Source organism: Pseudophryne corroboree, chromosome 10 (assembly GCF_028390025.1).
Source record: "Pseudophryne corroboree isolate aPseCor3 chromosome 10, aPseCor3.hap2, whole genome shotgun sequence".
NCBI lineage: Eukaryota > Metazoa > Chordata > Amphibia > Anura > Myobatrachidae > Pseudophryne > Pseudophryne corroboree.
Window position 1 is genome coordinate 2,867,808 of NC_086453.1, and position 18,863 is coordinate 2,886,670.

Consider the following 18,863-nt stretch of genomic DNA (forward strand, 5'->3'; position numbering starts at 1 on the left):
TCTGCAGGTCACTAGAGAGGTCAGTAATGTAATAATCTGCAGGATATATCACTATGTACCTGTCAGGGGGTAGATGGGACAGAGCAATGTTCTGCAGATCACTAGAGAGGTCAGTAATGTAATAATCTGCAGGATATATCACTATGTACCTGTCAGGGTAGAGGGGACAGAGCAATGTTCTGCAGGTTACTAGAGAGGTCAGTAATGTAATAATCTGCAGAATATATCACTATGTACCTGTCAGGGGATAGATGGGACAGAGCAATGTTCTGCAGGTTACTAGAGAGGTCAGTAATGTAATAATCTGCAGAATATATCACTATGTACCTGTCAGGGGGTAGAGGGGACAGAGCAATGTTCTGCAGATCACTAGAGAGGTCAGTAATGTAATAATCTGCAGAATATATCACTATGTACCTGTCAGGGGGTAGAGGGGACAGAGCAATGTTCTGCAGATCACTAGAGAGGTCAGTAATGTAATAATCTGCAGAATATATCACTATGTACCTGTCGGGGTAGAGGGGACAGAGCGATGCTCTGCAGAGAGATCAGGAATAAGGTGTCAGGCTGCGGGTTGCATTGTGCAGGTGTAGGTGCGTCATGGAGGAGCCGCTATGGGGCTGTAAGTGGGTGATCCAGTCGGGCGCGGTCAGGGCGTGTGGACGGAACTGCGGGCAGTATATAGTGCTGGATATATTGTATTGCGCCGGTTTCCATCACGTATAGACGGGAGCGGATGAAGCCGGTACATTGAGGGCACACCCGCTGGGCGATGTGTAGAACCCTCTCCTGTGCAGAACACATGCAGCCCTGCGTCAGCCCATACTATATTCACGGTGACCCGGATGGGTGTGTCCAGGCTGCTGGACCTTGCGCGGAGGGAGGGGAATGTTTGCGCTGGTTCCCGGCATAGAACCCCTCCCCCCAGGGACGTATAGATCCTGTTATCTGTTACATGAATTCCATGTCTGGGCCTCTGACCAAGTTTCTCTCTGGCCGCCATCATCTTTATTATACAGATCTGCGCTCGTCTGCGTTAACCCTCGCAGATCCGGATGGCGGCTCCGTGTCTGGCTGCTACATTGTACACGAGCCTCTCTTCCTAACACCCTCTTATTTCTATATTAGGAGCGATGCTCTGTAGCTTGTGATTTATAGTAAGGAGCAGGAAATGCTCTGCAGCCTGTGGTTTATGTGATGGAGGATTAATGCTCTGCAGTGGGGATGCTCTGTGGGTAATACTATGTGAGAAGTCAGCGGTTCTTGACATTGTGTAGCATGTGTTATGATGTAGCAATGCTCTGCAGTGAGTGTGTTATGTGATGGAGGAGCGATGCTCTGCGGTGAGTATGTTGTGTGATGGAGGAGCGATGCTCTGCGGTGAGTATGTTGTGTGATGGAGGAGCAATGCTCTGCGGTGAGTGTGTTGTGTGATGGAGGAGTGATGCTCTGAGGTGAGTGTGTTGTGTAATGGAGGAGCGATGCTCTGCGGTGAGTGTGTTGTGTGATGGAGGAGCGATGCTCTGCGGTGAGTGTGTTGTGTGATGGAGGAGCGATGCTCTGCGGTGAGTGTGTTGTGTGATGGAGGAGCGATGCTCTGCAGTGAGTGTGTTGTGTGATGGAGGAGCGATTCTCTGCGGTGAGTGTGTTGTGTGATGGAGGAGCGATGCTCTGCGGTGAGTGTGTTGTGTGATGGAGGAGCTGTGCGCCCTGTGTACCCCGTGTTGTGGAGGTGTAGGCAGCAGTAGAACAGCGCCCCCTAGGATGATGGCATTAGTACAGTGATGGAATGACTGCGCCCTGTGTACCCCGTGTTGTGGTGGTGTAGGCAGCAGTAGAACAGCGCCCCCTAGGATGATGGCATTAGTACAGTGATGGAATGACTGCGCTCTGTGTACCCCGTGTTGTGGAGGTGTAGGCAGCAGTAGAACAGCGCCCCCTAGGATGGCATTAGTACAGTGATGGAATGACTGCGCTCTGTGTACCCCGTGTTGTGGTGGTGTAGGCAGCAGTAGAACAGCGCCCCCTAGGATGGCATTAGTACAGTGATGGAATGACTGCGCCCTGTGTACCCCGTGTTGTGGAGGTGTAGGCAGCAGTAGAACAGCGCCCCCTAGGATGATGGCATTAGTACAGTGATGGAATGACTGCGCCCTGTGTACCCCGTGTTGTGGTGGTGTAGGCAGCAGTAGTACAGCGCCCCCTAGGATGATGGCATTAGTACAGTGATGGAATGACTGCGCTCTGTGTACCCCGTGGTGTGGTGGTGTAGGCAGCAGTAGTACAGCGCCCCCTAGGATGATGGCATTAGTACAGTGATGGAATGACTGCGCCCTGTGTACCCCGTGTTGTGGTGGTGTAGGCAGCAGTAGAACAGCGCCCCCTAGGATGATGGCATTAGTACAGTGATGGAATGACTGCGCTCTGTGTACCCCGTGTTGCAGTGGTGTAGGCAGCAGTAGAACAGCGCCCCCTAGGATGATGGCATTAGTACAGTGATGGAATGACTGCGCCCTGTGTACCCCGTGTTGTGGTGGTGTAGGCAGCAGTAGAACAGCGCCCCCTAGGATGGCATTAGTACAGTGATGGAATGACTGCGCTCTGTGTACCCCGTGTTGTGGTGGTGTAGGCAGCAGTAGAACAGCGCCCCCTAGGATGGCATTAGTACAGTGATGGAATGACTGCGCCCTGTGTACCCCGTGTTGTGGTGGTGTAGGCAGCAGTAGTACAGCGCCCCCTAGGATGGCATTAGTACAGTGATGGAATGACTGCGCCCTGTGTACCCCGTGTTGTGGTGGTGTAGGCAGCAGTAGAACAGCGCCCCCTAGGATGATGGCATTAGTTCAGTGATGGAATGACTGCGCCCTGTGTACCCCGTGTTGTGGAGGTGTAGGCAGCAGTAGAACAGCGCCCCCTAGGATGATGGCATTAGTACAGTGATGGAATGACTGCGCCCTGTGTACCCCGTGTTATGGTGGTGTAGGCAGCAGTAGTACAGCGCCCCCTAGGATGATGGCATTAGTACAGTGATGGAATGACTGCGCCCTGTGTACCCCGTGTTGTGGTGGTGTAGGCAGCAGTAGAACAGCGCCCCCTAGGATGGCATTAGTACAGTGATGGAATGACTGCGCCCTGTGTACCCCGTGTTGTGGAGGTGTAGGCAGCAGTAGAACAGCGCCCCCTAGGATGGCATTAGTACAGTGATGGAATGACTGCGCCCTGTGTACCCCGTGTTGTGGTGGTGTAGGCAGCAGTAGAACAGCGCCCCCTAGGATGGCATTAGTACAGTGATGGAATGACTGCGCTCTGTGTACCCCGTGTTATGGTGGTGTAGGCAGCAGTAGAACAGCGCCCCCTAGGATGATGGCATTAGTACAGTGATGGAATGACTGCGCCCTGTGTACCCCGTGTTGTGGAGGTGTAGGCAGCAGTAGAACAGCGCCCCCTAGGATGGCATTAGTACAGTGATGGAATGACTGCGCCCTGTGTACCCCGTGTTATGGAGGTGTAGGCAGCAGTAGAACAGCGCCCCCTAGGATGATGGCATTAGTACAGTGATGGAATGACTGCGCTCTGTGTACCCCGTGTTGTGGTGGTGTAGGCAGCAGTAGAACAGCGCCCCCTAGGATGATGGCATTAGTACAGTGATGGAATGACTGCGCCCTGTGTACCCCGTGTTGTGGAGGTGTAGGCAGCAGTAGAACAGCGCCCCCTAGGATGAAGGCATTAGCACAGTGATGGAATGACTGCACCCTGTGTACCCCGTGTTGTGGTGGTGTAGGCAGCAGTAGAACAGCGCCCCCTAGGATGAAGGCATTAGCACAGTGATGGAATGACTGCACCCTGTGTACCCCGTGTTGTGGTGGTGTAGGCAGCAGTAGAACAGCGCCCCCTAGGATGGCATTAGTACAGTGATGGAATGACTGCGCCCTGTGTACCCGTGTTGTGGTGGTGTAGGCAGCAGTAGAACAGCGCCCCCTAGGATGAAGGCATTAGCACAGTGATGGAATGACTGCACCCTGTGTACCCCGTGTTGTGGTGGTGTAGGCAGCAGTAGAACAGCGCCCCCTAGGATGGCATTAGTACAGTGATGGAATGACTGCGCTCTGTGTACCCCGTGTTGTGGAGGTGTAGGCAGCAGTAGAACAGCGCCCCCTAGGATGATGGCATTAGTACAGTGATGGAATGACTGCGCCCTGTGTACCCCGTGTTGTGGTGGTGTAGGCAGCAGTAGAACAGCGCCCCCTAGGATGATGGCATTAGTACAGTGATGGAATGACTGCGCCCTGTGTACCCCGTGTTGTGGAGGTGTAGGCAGCAGTAGAACAGCGCCCCCTAGGATGATGGCATTAGTACAGTGATGGAATGACTGCGCCCTGTGTACCCCGTGTTGTGGTGGTGTAGGCAGCAGTAGAACAGCGCCCCCTAGGATGATGGCATTAGTACAGTGATGGAATGACTGCGCCCTGTGTACCCCGTGTTGTGGTGGTGTAGGCAGCAGTAGAACAGCGCCCCCTAGGATGATGGCATTAGTACAGTGATGGAATGACTGCGCCCTGTGTACCCCGTGTTGTGGAGGTGTAGGCAGCAGTAGAACAGCGCCCCCTAGGATGGCATTAGTACAGTGATGGAATGACTGCGCTCTGTGTACCCCGTGTTGTGGTGGTGTAGGCAGCAGTAGAACAGCGCCCCCTAGGATGGCATTAGTACAGTGATGGAATGACTGCACCCTGTGTACCCCGTGTTGTGGAGGTGTAGGCAGCAGTAGTACAGCGCCCCCTAGGATGATGGCATTAGTACAGTGATGGAATGACTGCGCCCTGTGTACCCCGTGTTATGGTGGTGTAGGCAGCAGTAGAACAGCGCCCCCTAGGATGATGGCATTAGTACAGTGATGGAATGACTGCGCCCTGTGTACCCCGTGTTGTGGAGGTGTAGGCAGCAGTAGAACAGCGCCCCCTAGGATGGCATTAGTACAGTGATGGAATGACTGCGCTCTGTGTACCCCGTGTTGTGGTGGTGTAGGCAGCAGTAGAACAGCGTCCCCTAGGATGGCATTAGTACAGTGATGGAATGACTGCGCCCTGTGTACCCCGTGTTGTGGAGGTGTAGGTAGCAGTAGAACAGCGCCCCCTAGGATGATGGCATTAGTACAGTGATGGAATGACTGTGCCCTGTGTACCCCGTGGTGTGGTGGTGTAGGCAGCAGTAGAACAGCGCCCCCTAGGATGGCATTAGTACAGTGATGGAATGACTGCGCTCTGTGTACCCCGTGTTGTGGTGGTGTAGGCAGCAGTAGAACAGCGCCCCCTAGGATGGCATTAGTACAGTGATGGAATGACTGCGCTCTGTGTACCCCGTGTTGTGGTGGTGTAGGCAGCAGTAGAACAGCGCCCCCTAGGATGATGGCATTAGTACAGTGATGGAATGACTGCGCCCTGTGTACCCCGTGTTGTGGTGGTGTAGGCAGCAGTAGAACAGCGCCCCCTAGGATGGCATTAGTACAGTGATGGAATGACTGCGCCCTGTGTACCCCGTGTTGTGGTGGTGTAGGCAGCAGTAGAACAGCGCCCCCTAGGATGGCATTAGTACAGTGATGGAATGACTGCGCCCTGTGTACCCCGTGTTGTGGAGGTGTAGGCAGCAGTAGTACAGCGCCCCCTAGGATGATGGCATTAGTACAGTGATGGAATGACTGCGCCCTGTGTACCCCGTGTTGTGGTGGTGTAGGCAGCAGTAGAACAGCGCCCCCTAGGATGATGGCATTAGTACAGTGATGGAATGACTGCGCCCTGTGTTCCCCGTGTTGTGGTGGTGTAGGCAGCAGTAGAACAGCGCCCCCTAGGATGATGGCATTAGTACAGTGATGGAATGACTGCGCCCTGTGTACCCCGTGTTGTGGAGGTGTAGGCAGCAGTAGAACAGCGCCCCCTAGGATGATGGCATTAGTACAGTGATGGAATGACTGCGCTCTGTGTACCCCGTGGTGTGGTGGTGTAGGCAGCTGTAGTACAGCGCCCCCTAGGATGATGGCATTAGTACAGTGATGGAATGACTGCGCTCTGTGTACCCCGTGTTATGGAGGTGTAGGCAGCAGTAGTACAGCGCCCCCTAGGATGATGGCATTAGTACAGTGATGGAATGACTGCGCCCTGTGTACCCCGTGTTGTGGAGGTGTAGGCAGCAGTAGAACAGCGCCCCCTAGGATGGCATTAGTACAGTGATGGAATGACTGCGCTCTGTGTACCCCGTGGTGTGGTGGTGTAGGCAGCAGTAGTACAGCGCCCCCTAGGATGATGGCATTAGTACAGTGATGGAATGACTGCGCCCTGTGTACCCCGTGTTGTGGAGGTGTAGGCAGCAGTAGAACAGCGCCCCCTAGGATGATGGCATTAGTACAGTGATGGAATGACTGCGCCCTGTGTACCCCGTGTTGTGGTGGTGTAGGCAGCAGTAGAACAGCGCCCCCTAGGATGATGGCATTAGTACAGTGATGGAATGACTGCGCTCTGTGTACCCCGTGTTGTGGTGGTGTAGGCAGCAGTAGTACAGCGCCCCCTAGGATGATGGCATTAGTACAGTGATGGAATGACTGCGCTCTGTGTACCCCGTGGTGTGGTGGTGTAGGCAGCAGTAGAACAGCGCCCCCTAGGATGATGGCATTAGTACAGTGATGGAATGACTGCGCTCTGTGTACCCCGTGTTGTGGTGGTGTAGGCAGCTGTAGTACAGCGCCCCCTAGGATGATGGCATTAGTACAGTGATGGAATGACTGCGCTCTGTGTACCCCGTGTTGCGGTGGTGTAGGCAGCAGTAGAACAGCGCCCCCTAGGATGATGGCATTAGTACAGTGATGGAATGACTGCGCCCTGTGTACCCCGTGTTGTGGTGGTGTAGGCAGCAGTAGAACAGCGCCCCCTAGGATGGCATTAGTACAGTGATGGAATGACTGCGCCCTGTGTACCCCGTGTTGTGGTGGTGTAGGCAGCAGTAGAACAGCGCCCCCTAGGATGGCATTAGTACAGTGATGGAATGACTCTGCTGTCTCTCTTGTTGGCGCAGTGGGAAGAGGTGAGCGGATACGATGAGAACATGAACACCATCCGGACGTACCAGGTGTGCAACGTCTTTGAATCCAGTCAGAACAACTGGCTGCGGACGCAGTACATAGAGCGGCGGGGCGCGCACCGGATCCATGTGGAAATGAAGTTCTCCGTCCGGGACTGCAGCAGTATTCCCAAAGTTCCCGGCTCCTGTAAGGAAACCTTTAACCTCTATTACTACGAGTCTGACTATGACTCGGCCACTAAGACCTTTCCAAACTGGATGGAGAATCCTTGGTCCAAAGTGGACACCATCGCTGCAGACGAGAGCTTTTCCCAGGTGGATCTGGGAGGGCGGGTGATGAAGATTAACACGGAGGTGCGGAGCTTTGGGCCAGTTTCCAGGAGCGGCTTCTACCTGGCGTTTCAGGACTACGGCGGCTGTATGTCTCTTATCGCTGTCAGAGTTTATTACAGAAAGTGCCCGCGGGTAATTCAGAATGGGGCGATCTTTCAGGAGACACTGTCGGGAGCGGAGAGCACCTCCCTAGTGGCTGCACGAGGCATCTGTATACTCCATGCAGAGGAAGTGGATGTGCCAATCAAACTGTACTGTAATGGCGATGGCGAGTGGCTGGTGCCCATAGGCCGCTGTGTGTGTAAGGCCGGGTACGAGTCTGTGGAGAACGGAACCGTCTGCCGAGGTAACAATCTCATTTCTCTCTCTTATGTGTGTGTGTGGCGTGTTACATCATATCCATATTACTGGTGATCTCTGATGTCATTCCGTGTAATCTGGGAGCTCTGATGTCATTCCGTGTAATATGGGAGCTCTGATGTCATTCCGTATAATATGGGGGCTCTGATGTCATTCCGTATAATATGGGGGCTCTGATGTCATTCCGTGTAATATGGGAGCTCTGATGTCATTCCGTGTAATATGGGAGCTCTGATGTCATTCCGTATAATATGGGAGCTCTGATGTCATTCCGTATAATATGGGGGCTCTGTTGTCATTCCGTGTAATATGGGAGCTCTGATGTCATTCCGTGTAATATGGGAGCTCTGATGTCATTCCGTATAATATGGGAGCTCTGTTGTCATTCCGTGTAATCTGGGAGCTCTGTTGTCATTCCGTGTAATATGGGAGCTCTGATGTCATTCCGTGTAATCTGGGAGCTCTGTTGTCATTCCGTGTAATATGGGAGCTCTGTTGTCATTCCACGTAATATGGGGGCTCTGATGTCATTCCGTGTAATCTGGGAGCTCTGATGTCATTCCGTGTAATCTGGGAGCTCTGATGTCATTCCGTATAATATGGGAGCTCTGATGTCATTCCGTGTAATCTGGGAGCTCTGATGTCATTCCGTATAATATGGGGGCTCTGATGTCATTCCGTATAATATGGGGGCTCTGATGTCATTCCGTGTAATATGGGGGCTCTGATGTCATTCCGTGTAATCTGGGAGCTCTGTTGTCATTCCGTGTAATCGGGGAGCTCTGTTGTCATTCCGTGTAATCTGGGAGCTCTGATGTCATTCCGTATAATATGGGGGCTCTGATGTCATTCCGTGTAATCTGGGAGCTCTGATGTCATTCCGTGTAATCTGGGAGCTCTGATGTCATTCCGTATAATATGGGGGCTCTGATGTCATTCCGTGTAATCTGGGAGTTCTGATGTCATTCCGTGTAATATGGGGGGTCTGTTGTCATTCCGTGTAATGTGGGAGCTCTGTTGTCATTCCGTGTAATATGGGAGCTCTGATGTCATTCCGTGTAATGTGGGAGCTCTGATGTCATTCCGTGTAATGTGGGAGCTCTGATGTCATTCCGTGTAATATGGGAGCTCTGATGTCATTCCGTGTAATATGGGAGCTCTGATGTCATTCCGTGTAATATGGGAGCTTTGATGTCATTCTGTGTAATATGGGAGCTCTGATGTCATTCTGTGTAATATGGGGGCTCTGATGTCATTCCGTGTAATATGGGGGCTCTGATGTCATTCCGTGTAATCTGGGAGCTCTGATGTCATTCCGTATAATGTGGGAGCTCTGATGTCATTCCGTGTAATATGGGAGCTCTGATGTCATTCCGTGTCATATGGGAGTTCTGATGTCATTCCGTGTAATATGTGGTCTTTGATGTAATTCCGTGTAATATGGGGGCTCTGATGTCATTCCGTGTAATATGGGGGCTCTGATGTCATTCCGTGTCATATGGGAGCTCTGATGTCATTCTGTGTAATATGGGAGCTCTGATGTCATTCCGTGTAATCTGGGGGCTCTGATGTCATTCCGTGTAATATGGGAGCTCTGATGTCATTCCATATAATGTGGGAGCTCTGATGTCATTCCGTGTAATATGGGGGCTCTGATGTCATTCCGTGTCATATGGGAACTCTGATGTCATTCTGTGTAATATGGGGGCTCTGATGTCATTCCGTGTAATATGTGGTCTTTGATGTCATTCCGTGTAATATGGGGGCTCTGATGTCATTCCGTGTCATATGGGAACTCTGATGTCATCATGTATCATCTGGAATTGTGATGTGATGTATAATCTGGGAGTTTTGTGACTGGCAGATGCAGGGCTGATGTGTGTAACGGGGGTCTGCATTTCTCAGACATCTCTATAAGGGGGTCACCCTTCCCGTTCACCCTAAATCTGGCAGTGACCCGTTCTCCCTGTAATATGGCGTCACTCCTATTATCTGCCAATGATAAATATCTCTACGTAGATAAAAGGCGGTATGATGTACAGACGGTACTGGCCAAGGAATCCCGAAGTTGGATGGATGATAGAAAGTGGAACCATTGCTGAGGATTTAGTAGTGTCTGTCTCTGTATACAGGGTCCATGGTACCCATAAATACGTTTCTTATACCTACATCCCCAGACCGCTAGGTTACAGCTGGGGTAACCCTGTATCTGTCTACCTACACCTATATATATGGGGACACGGACACAATGTTCCTAGTCTGGGCTCCGTGGGCCACCACAATGGGTAAGAGATGAAACACTGGAGATGTAATTACAGCGCAGGCTTTCTGCTTTGCTTCCAGGGGTTGAGCAAAAATATTGCATGTAGCGTTTAGGAATCTGAACCATTATAATACACAGTCCCATCAAATATAATTATTAACATAATCAGAAATACAATGTTGATCATTACAATGACTGACCGATGTTTGGAACCCATGGGCGTCACCAAATGCTGGACGTCCTTCTGTGTTATGCTTTGCCAGGCTGCTACTGCACATGTCCCATAATACCCTAACCCGATCCAGTAACCGTACCCTAATACCCTAACGCAATCCAGTAACCGTATCTTATACCCTAACCCGATCCAGTGACTGACCCTAATACCCTAACCCAATCCAGTAACCGTACCCTAATACCCTAACGCAATCCAGTAACCGTACCCTATACCCTAACCCAATCCAGTAACCGTACCCTAATACCCTAACGCAATCCAGTAACCGTATCTTATACCCTAACCCAATCCAGTAACCATACCCTAATACCCTAACACAATCCAGTAACCGTACCCTAATACCCTAACGCAATCCAGTAACCGTACCCTATACCCTAACCCAATCCAGTAACCGTACCCTAATACCCTAACACAATCCAGTAACCGTACCCTAATACCCTAACCCGATCCAGTGACTGACCCTAATACCCTAACCCAATCCAGTAACCGTACCCTATACCCTAACGCAATCCAGTAACCGTACCCTAATACCCTAACCCGATCCAGTGACTGACCCTAATACCCTAACCCAATCCAGTAACCGTACCCTAATACCCTAACGCAATCCAGTAACTGACTCTCCCTAATACCCTAACCCAGTGGATTCCAAACCTTTTTGAATCACGGCGCCCTAGAATATCAGAATTTTTTTCACGGCACCCCTAGGCCAAAAATTTCCTATTGAGAAATTTAGAAAGAAATATTACATTAAGTAGATCGGGTTTATAGGTCATCCTTAGGGTCAGGTGTGTGGTGAGGGACAAGATTTGCTTCTGTCTGGCCACATATTTTATGACTGGCAGCCACCAGCACTGGTTTTACCTATTATATTGACCATGAATAATTTTAATTGGTCCTGGACCACCAACCCAGGGCACCCCTGCAAGTGTCCCGAGGCACCCCAGGGAGCCACGGCACACAGTTTGGGAACCTCTGCTTAACCCAATCTAGTAACCGTACCCTAATACCCTAACCCAATCCAGTAACTGACCCTCCCTAATACCCTAACCCAATCCAGTAATTTACCCTCCCTAATACCCTAACCCAATCCAGTAACTGACCCTCCCTAATACCTTAACCCAATCTAGTAACCGTACCCTAATACCCTAACCCAATCCAGTAACTGACCCTCCCTAATACCCTAACCCAATCCAGTAACCGTACCCTAATACCCTAACCTAATCCAGTAACTGTTCCTAATACCCTATCCCAATCCAGTAACTGACCCTAATACCCTAACCCAATCCAGTAACTGACCCTCCCTAATACCCTAACCCAATCCAGTAACTGACCCTCCCTAATACCTTAACCCAATCTAGTAACTGACCGTCCCTAATACCTTAACCCAATCTAGTAACCATACCCTAACCCAATCCAGTTACTGATCCTCCCTAATACCCTAACCCAATCCAGTAACTGACCCTCCCTAATACCTTAACCCAATCTAGTAACTGACCGTCCCTAATACCTTAACCCAATCTAGTAACCATACCCTAACCCAATCCAGTTACTGATCCTCCCTAATACCCTAACCCAATCCAGTAACTGACCCTCCCTAATACCCTAACCCAATCCAGTAACCGTACCCTAATACCCTAACCCAATCCATTAACTGTACCTTATACTCTAACACGATCCAGTAACTTTCCCTAATACCCTAACCCAATCCGATAACTGACCCTAATACCCTAACCCGATCCATTAACTGTACCTTATACTCTAACACGATCCAGTAACTTTCCCTAATACCCTAACCCAATCCGATAACTGACCCTAATACCCTAACCCGATCCAGTAACTGACCCTATTACCCTAACCCAATCCAGTTACCGTACCCTAATACCCTAACCCGATCCAGTAACTGACCCTAATACCGTAACCCGATCCAGTAACTGACCCTAATACCGTAAATTGATCCAGTAACCGTACCTTATACCCTAACCCGATCCAGTAACTGACCCTAATACCCTAACCCAATCCAGTAACTGATCCGCCCTAATACCCTAACCCAATCCAGTAACTGACCCTCCCTAATACCCTAGCCCAATCCAGTAATTGACCCTCCCTAATACCCTAACCCAATCCAGTTACTGACCCGCCCTAATACCCTAACCCAATCCAGTAACTGACCCTCCCTAATACCCTAACCCAATCCAGTAACTGACCCTCCTTAATACCCTAACCCAATCCAGTAACTGGCCCTCCCTAATACCCTAACCCAATCCAGTAACTGACCCTAATACCCTAACCCAATCCAGTAAACGTACCCTAATACCCTAACCCAATCTGCCCCTCCCCCCATATGTGTATCACACCCCCATTTTCATTGGCCACGCCCCATGTGGCATTTGGCCACACCTATAAGACATTTTTTCTACTTGTACCACTGTGCAAGACGTATGGCTCAGCGCGATGGATCCTGTAAGACGTATGGCTCAGCGTGATGGATCCTGTAAGACGTATGGCTCTGTGCGTTGGGTCCTGTAACACGTATGTTTCTGCGCATTAGGGGGGTTCTTTCGAGTTGTTCGCTCGCTAGCAGTTTTTAGCAGCAGTGCAAACGCTAAACCGCCACCCTCTGGGAGTGTATCTTAGTTTAGCAGAATTGCGACCAAAAGGATCGCAGAGCGACTACAAGAAAAAATTGTGCAGTTTCAGAGTAGCTCCAGACCTACTCCCAGCTTCAGACTGTTCAGTTCCGGATTTGACGTTACAAACACGCCCTGCGTTCGGCCAGCCACGCCTGCGTTCTCCCAGACACGCCTGCTTTTTTCCAGGCACGCCTGCGTTTTTTCGAACACTCCCGGAAAACGGTCAGTTGACACCCAGAAACGCCCCTTTCCGGTCAATCATTCTGCGGCCAGCAGTGCGACTGAAAAGCGTCGCTAGACCTTGTATAAAATTACTTAGCCCGTTGTGAAAGTACGTCACATGCGCAGAAGTGCCGCTTTTTCATTTAATCGCTGCGCAGCGAACATTTTTATCTGGTGATCAACTCGGAATGACCCCCCAGGCAGGTCCTGTAACACGTTTGGATCTGTGCGTTAGGTCCAGTAACATGTATGGCTCTGCGCGTTGGGTTCTGTAAAACATATAGCTCTTTGCGTTGGGTCCTGTAAGACGAATGGCTCTGCGCATTGGGTCCTGTAACGCATATAGCTCTGAACGTTTGGTCCTGTAACACGTATGTCTCTGTGCATTAGGTCCTGTAACACGTTTGGCTCTGCGCGTTGGTTCCTGTAACATGTATGGCTCTGCGCGTTAGGTCCTGTAACGCGTATGGCTCTGCCTGTTGAGTTCTGTAACACGTTTGGCTCTGCATGTTGGGTCCTGTAAGACGGATGGCTCTGCATGTTGGGTCCTGTAAGACGTATGGCTCTGAGCGTTGGATCCTGTAAGACGCATGACTCTGCATGTTGGGTCCTGTAAGACGTATGGCTCTGTGCGTTGGTCCTCTGAAGACGGATGGCTCTGCGCGTTGGGTCCTGTAAGACGCATTGCTCTGCATGTTGGGTCCTGTAAGACGTATGGCTCTGTGCGTTGGGTCCTGTAAGACGGATGGCTCTGCGCATTGGGTCCTGTAAGACGGATGGCTCTGCCCGTTGGGTCCTGTAAGACGTATGGCTCTGCGCGTTGGGTCCTGTAAGACGGATGGCTCTGCCGCATTGGGTCCTGTAAGACGGATGGCTCTGCGCGTTGGGTCCTGTAAGACGGATGGCTCTGCGCGTTGGGTCCTGTAAGACGTATGGCTCTGCGCGTTGGGTCCTGTAAGACGGATGGCTCTGCCGCATTGGGTCCTGTAAGACGGATGGCTCTGCGCGTTGGGTCCTGTAAGACGGATGGCTCTGCGCGTTGGGTCCTGTAAGACGTATGGCTCTGCGCGTTGGGTCCTGTAAGACGGATGGCTCTGCCACATTGGGTCCTGTAAGACGTATGGCTCTGCGCGTTGGGTCCTGTAAGACATATGGCTCTGCGCGTTGGGTCCTGTAAGACGTATGGCTCTGCCCGTTGGGTCCTGTAAGACGTATGGCTCTGCGCGTTGGGTCCTGTAAGACGCATGGTTCTGCACGTTGGGTCCTGTAAGACGGATGGCTCTGCGCGTTGGGTCCTGTAAGACGTATGGCTCTGCATGTTGGGTCCTGTAAGATGGATGGCTCTGCATGTTGGGTCCTGTAAGACGTATGGCTCTGCGTGTTGGGTCCTGTAAGACGGATGGCTCTGCGCGTTGGGTCCTGTAAGACGTATGGCTCTGCATGTTGGGTCCTGTAAGACGGATGGCTCTGCCGCGTTGTGTCCTGTAAGACGTATGGCTCTGCCGCGTTGGGTCCTGCAAGACGTATGGCTCTGCGCTTTGGGTCCTGTAAGATGCATGGCTCGGTGCGTTGGGTCCTGTAAGACGCATGGCTCTGCGCGTTGGGTCCTGTAAGACGTATGGCTATGCGCGTTGGGTCCTGTAAGACGTATGGCTCTGCCCGTTGGGTCCTGTAAGACGTATGGCTCTGCCCGTTGGGTCCTGTAAGACGCATGGTTCTGCACGTTGGGTCCTGTAAGACGCATGGTTCTGCACGTTGGGTCCTGTAAGACGGATGGCTCTGCGCGTTGGGTCCTGTAAGACGTATGGCTCTGCGCGTTGGGTCCTGTAAGACGCATGGTTCTGCACGTTGGGTCCTGTAAGACGGATGGCTCTGCGCGTTGGGTCCTGTAAGACGTATAGGTTCTGCGCGTTGGGTCCTGTAAGACGTATGGCTCTGCGCGTTGGGTCCTGCAAGACGTATGGCTCTGCGCGTTGGGTCCTGTAAGATGCATGGCTCGGTGCGTTGGGTCCTGTAAGACGCATGGCTCTGCGCGTTGGGTCCTGTAAGACGTATGGCTCTGCGCGTTGGGTCCTGTAAGACGTATGGCTCTGCGCGTTGGGTCCTGTAAGACGGATGGCTCTGCGCGTTGGGTCCTGTAAGATGCATGGCTCGGTGCGTTGGGTCCTGTAAGACGCATGGCTCTGCGCGTTGGGTCCTGTAAGACGTATGGCTCTGCGCGTTGGGTCCTGTAAGACGTATGGCTCTGCGCGTTGGGTCCTGTAAGACGGATGGCTCTGCGCGTTATCAGGTTTGTATAGTGAGGAAGAGGTTAAAGTCTTTTCTAGAAACTTGCGGAGAATGTAGAAAGCAGATGGTGCATTGCTGTTTCCGGTCCGGGAAGGGTTAACCCTCTGCATGCGGCATTGATGGAGTTAATGATGGGGAAGGGTGTGCAGGCGTGTATGACCGCAGTGTTACATACATGTGCGCTCAGGAAGTGGCGTCCGGTAGCAGAAGCTCTGGAACACGTATGTCACTGAACATCTGTTTTAGCTGCAGAACGTTTGGGGGATGTAATTGGAAGAGACGCAGCTCTGTGGGGACAGCGGCCTTCCCCAGCCAATCCGCTGCTGGGACACAGAGCTTCTGGTGGTGATGTCAGCGGCTGTGATTGGCTGCGGGATGTCACACAATATCTGATTGCAGCACCTCATTACAGTGCACATATAAATATGCCAGCAGCTTCTCAGGTCCCGGACGCCGACATGGGAGACCCTGATGACTTGCTGACAATTTACAGCTTGTAATATCTGGAAATATTATTGTGATCGGGTTACCAGGGAGCCGAGCCTCCGGGCGCAGCCCTCCGAACGCTGCCGCCGCGCCAGGCAGATGACATGTGCTTCAGCACCACTAAATTATACCGGCGTGCAAAGCCTGGGCGCCCTAATGGTGTAATAAGTGCAGAGGCCTGATTTATGCCGTACCGTCCACACTGCGCCTGGGCATCTCACCATACATTAACGTCGTAGAAGCCGGGTACATGGCGCGCTGGCCTCCCCTGATGGGGGAAACTCTCATAGTTACAACGTTCCTACAGCAGCACCAGATGGAAACGGAACAGTCCCGACTTTCGCCATCGCAACGCGGGATGTCCTACGTGTGTACCGCTTTATGCCGGTGGGTGGAAGGAGAGAGTAGTCTTCTATAGTCCTCAGAATCTACGTTCCGTCACAGCGGCCAATTATCTCGTGCGTATCGGAGCGGAGTTTGTTTTATAAATACAGCCTGCAATTAACACACAAATTACAGAGCGGCGTAACATCATCGTGTCCATGGAATTGCAGAGCTTCTGTATCCGTATCGCAGGCAGCGCGGTGTGGGAGATAAGTGGTTCCATCACATGCGACTTACTTTTTACCGGGAAGATTGGCGTAGAGTGAGGTCGGCGTTCTGCACGCTGTATAATCAGGGTGTGGGGGGTGTCTGTGGCTCACGCCGGTACCGATGTCTGCACACAGTTGCTGCAGTGATGAGCCGTTCAGCGCCGAGCACATCTAGGTCGTATGTCGCTGACTGGGCGATGCGAGATGGCGTTTTTGTTGGGAGCCAATTAACCTATATAACCAGTATATTTTGGGATTGTGGGAGGAAACCGGAGTACCCGGAGGAAACCCACGCAAGTACGGGGAGAACATACAAACTCCACACAGTTAGGGCCATGGTGGGAATGGAACCCATGACCTCAGTGCTGTGAGGCAGCAATGCTGACCACTACACCATCCGTAGCAACTCGTGCGCCATGGGTGAGGCTGGAGGCATTAGTGCGGCAGACGGATGTTCCACAGATTTCCTATCGTGGGAAGCGCGCTCAGAAACAGGTCGTATGTACTTACATAATAATATAAGAAATTATAGACTGGGCGACGTGCCCCTGGCAGTCCGTGTACTACCGGTCCCCAGTGCGGGCTGACGGCGCCCTGAAGTGGCACTAGCTACCTCCGCTGTATACCGCATGGACTTGGCTGACCCATAGAGGGTGCGGGGCTGGAAATTGTGTCCTCTTCCATGTAACAGATCTCACACACCCCAGACACCAATATTAGATTGCAAGCTTCAAGGCGAGGGAGACGTCTGTGTAGAGCTGCTGACTGTAGACAGTGTGAGGCCCTCATGGCCAGGTCATCTCCTCAGAGGTCACTGTCTCCCGGTGGCCAGTGTCACGGGTGAGGAGTAATGGCTTCCTGCCTCTGATTCCTCCTCCAAGTTCTCTCACTGCCTGTCCACCTTCCCTCCGCTCTCCCCTGCACAGGAGCTGCACCTCTTCCCCTTACTGCTGGAGGACAATAACCTCCCGTGTCTGGGCCTCATAAATCTTCATCATCCCATCATCATTGTCTGCAGGTCACCCAGCACTTCCATCAGCCTCACCTTGTAGTGTAGACAGGAAGCTGTGAGCTGGCGTCGCTACTCCTCCAGAGGACAATCTCCAGGAATGGCCGCGCAACCGTATATTCACCTCCAGTGTCACATGACCAACATTAATCCCCCCCTTATCTGCTCTCCTCTCCCCTTCCCCCGCCCCCTGCGCTTCTCTCTTCTCCCCCGCCCTCTGCGGCTCTGTCTTTCTACCCGCCCTCTACGCTTCTTTCTCCTCCCCCGCCCTCTGCGCTTCTCTTTCCTCCTCCCCCGCCCACTGCGCTTCTCTCTCCTCCCCCGCCCTCTGCGGCTCTATCCTTCTACCCGCCCTCAGCGCTTCTCTCCCCTTCCCTGTCCTCTGCACTACTCACTCCTTCCCCGCCCTCTGCGCTTCTCTCTCCCCGCCCCCTGCGCTACTCTCCCCTTCCCAGCCCTCTGCGCTACTCTCCCCTTCCCCGTTCTCTGCGGCTCTATTCTTCTACCCGCCCTCTGCGCTTCTCTTCCCCTCTCTGTCCTCTGCGCTTCTCTCTCCCCTCCCCCGCCATCTGCACTTCTCTCTCCCCTCCCCCGCCCTCTGCGCTTCTCTCTCCCCTCCCCCGACCTCTGCTCTCCTCTCTCCTCCCCCGCCCTCTGCTCTCCTCTCTCCTCCCCGCCCTCTGCGCTTCTCTCTCCCCTCCCCCGCCCTCTGCTCTCCTCTCTCCTCCCCTGTCCTCTGCGCTTCTCTCCCCTCTCCCGTCCTCTCTCACCTCCCCCACCCTCTGCGCTTCTCTCTCCCCTCTCCCGCCCTCTGCTCTCCTCCCCCGTCCTCTGCGCTTCTCTCCCGTCCCCTGTCCTCTCTCACCTCCCCAACACTCTGCATTTCTCTCTCACTACCCCCGTCCTTTGCGCTTCTCTCCCCTCCCCCGTCCTCTTCTCTCTCACCCCCCCGTCCTCTGCTTTTCTCTCTCCCCTGCCCTCTCTCCCCTCCCCCTGCCCTCTCTCCCCTCCCCATCCTCTGCTCTTCTCTCTCCCCTCCCCATCCTCTGCTCTTCTCTCTCCCCTCCCCCGCCCTCTGCTCTCTTCTCTCCTCCCACGCCCTCTGCGCTTCTCTCTCCCCTCTCCCGCCCTCTGCTTTCCTCTCTCCTCCCCCGTCCTCTGTGCTTCTCTCCCCTCCCCCGTCCTCTCTCACCTCCCCCACCCTCTGCACTTCTCTCTCACCTCCCCCTTCCTTTGCGCTTCTCTCCCCTCCCCCGTCCTCTCTCCGCTCCCCCGTCCTCTGCTCTTCTCTCTCCCCTCCCCCTGCTCTCTCTCCCCTCCCCCTGCCCTCTCTCCCCTTCCCTTGCCCTCGCCCCTCCCCGTCCTCTCTCCCCTCCCC

At 52.8% G+C, this 18,863-nt stretch overlaps 1 protein-coding gene across 8 annotated transcripts in view; it reads left to right on the forward strand.

The window, feature by feature from the left end:
• LOC134965708 (ephrin type-B receptor 2) overlaps positions 1-18,863 on the forward strand; it is a 393,650-nt gene that overhangs the window by 179,930 nt on the left and 194,857 nt on the right. For all 8 annotated transcript variants that reach the window (XM_063942016.1, XM_063942018.1, XM_063942019.1 and 5 more), the window contains exon 3: positions 7,063-7,747. In XM_063942016.1, coding sequence (XP_063798086.1) covers positions 7,063-7,747 — 685 coding nt within the window. The remainder of the gene's footprint in view (positions 1-7,062; positions 7,748-18,863) is intronic.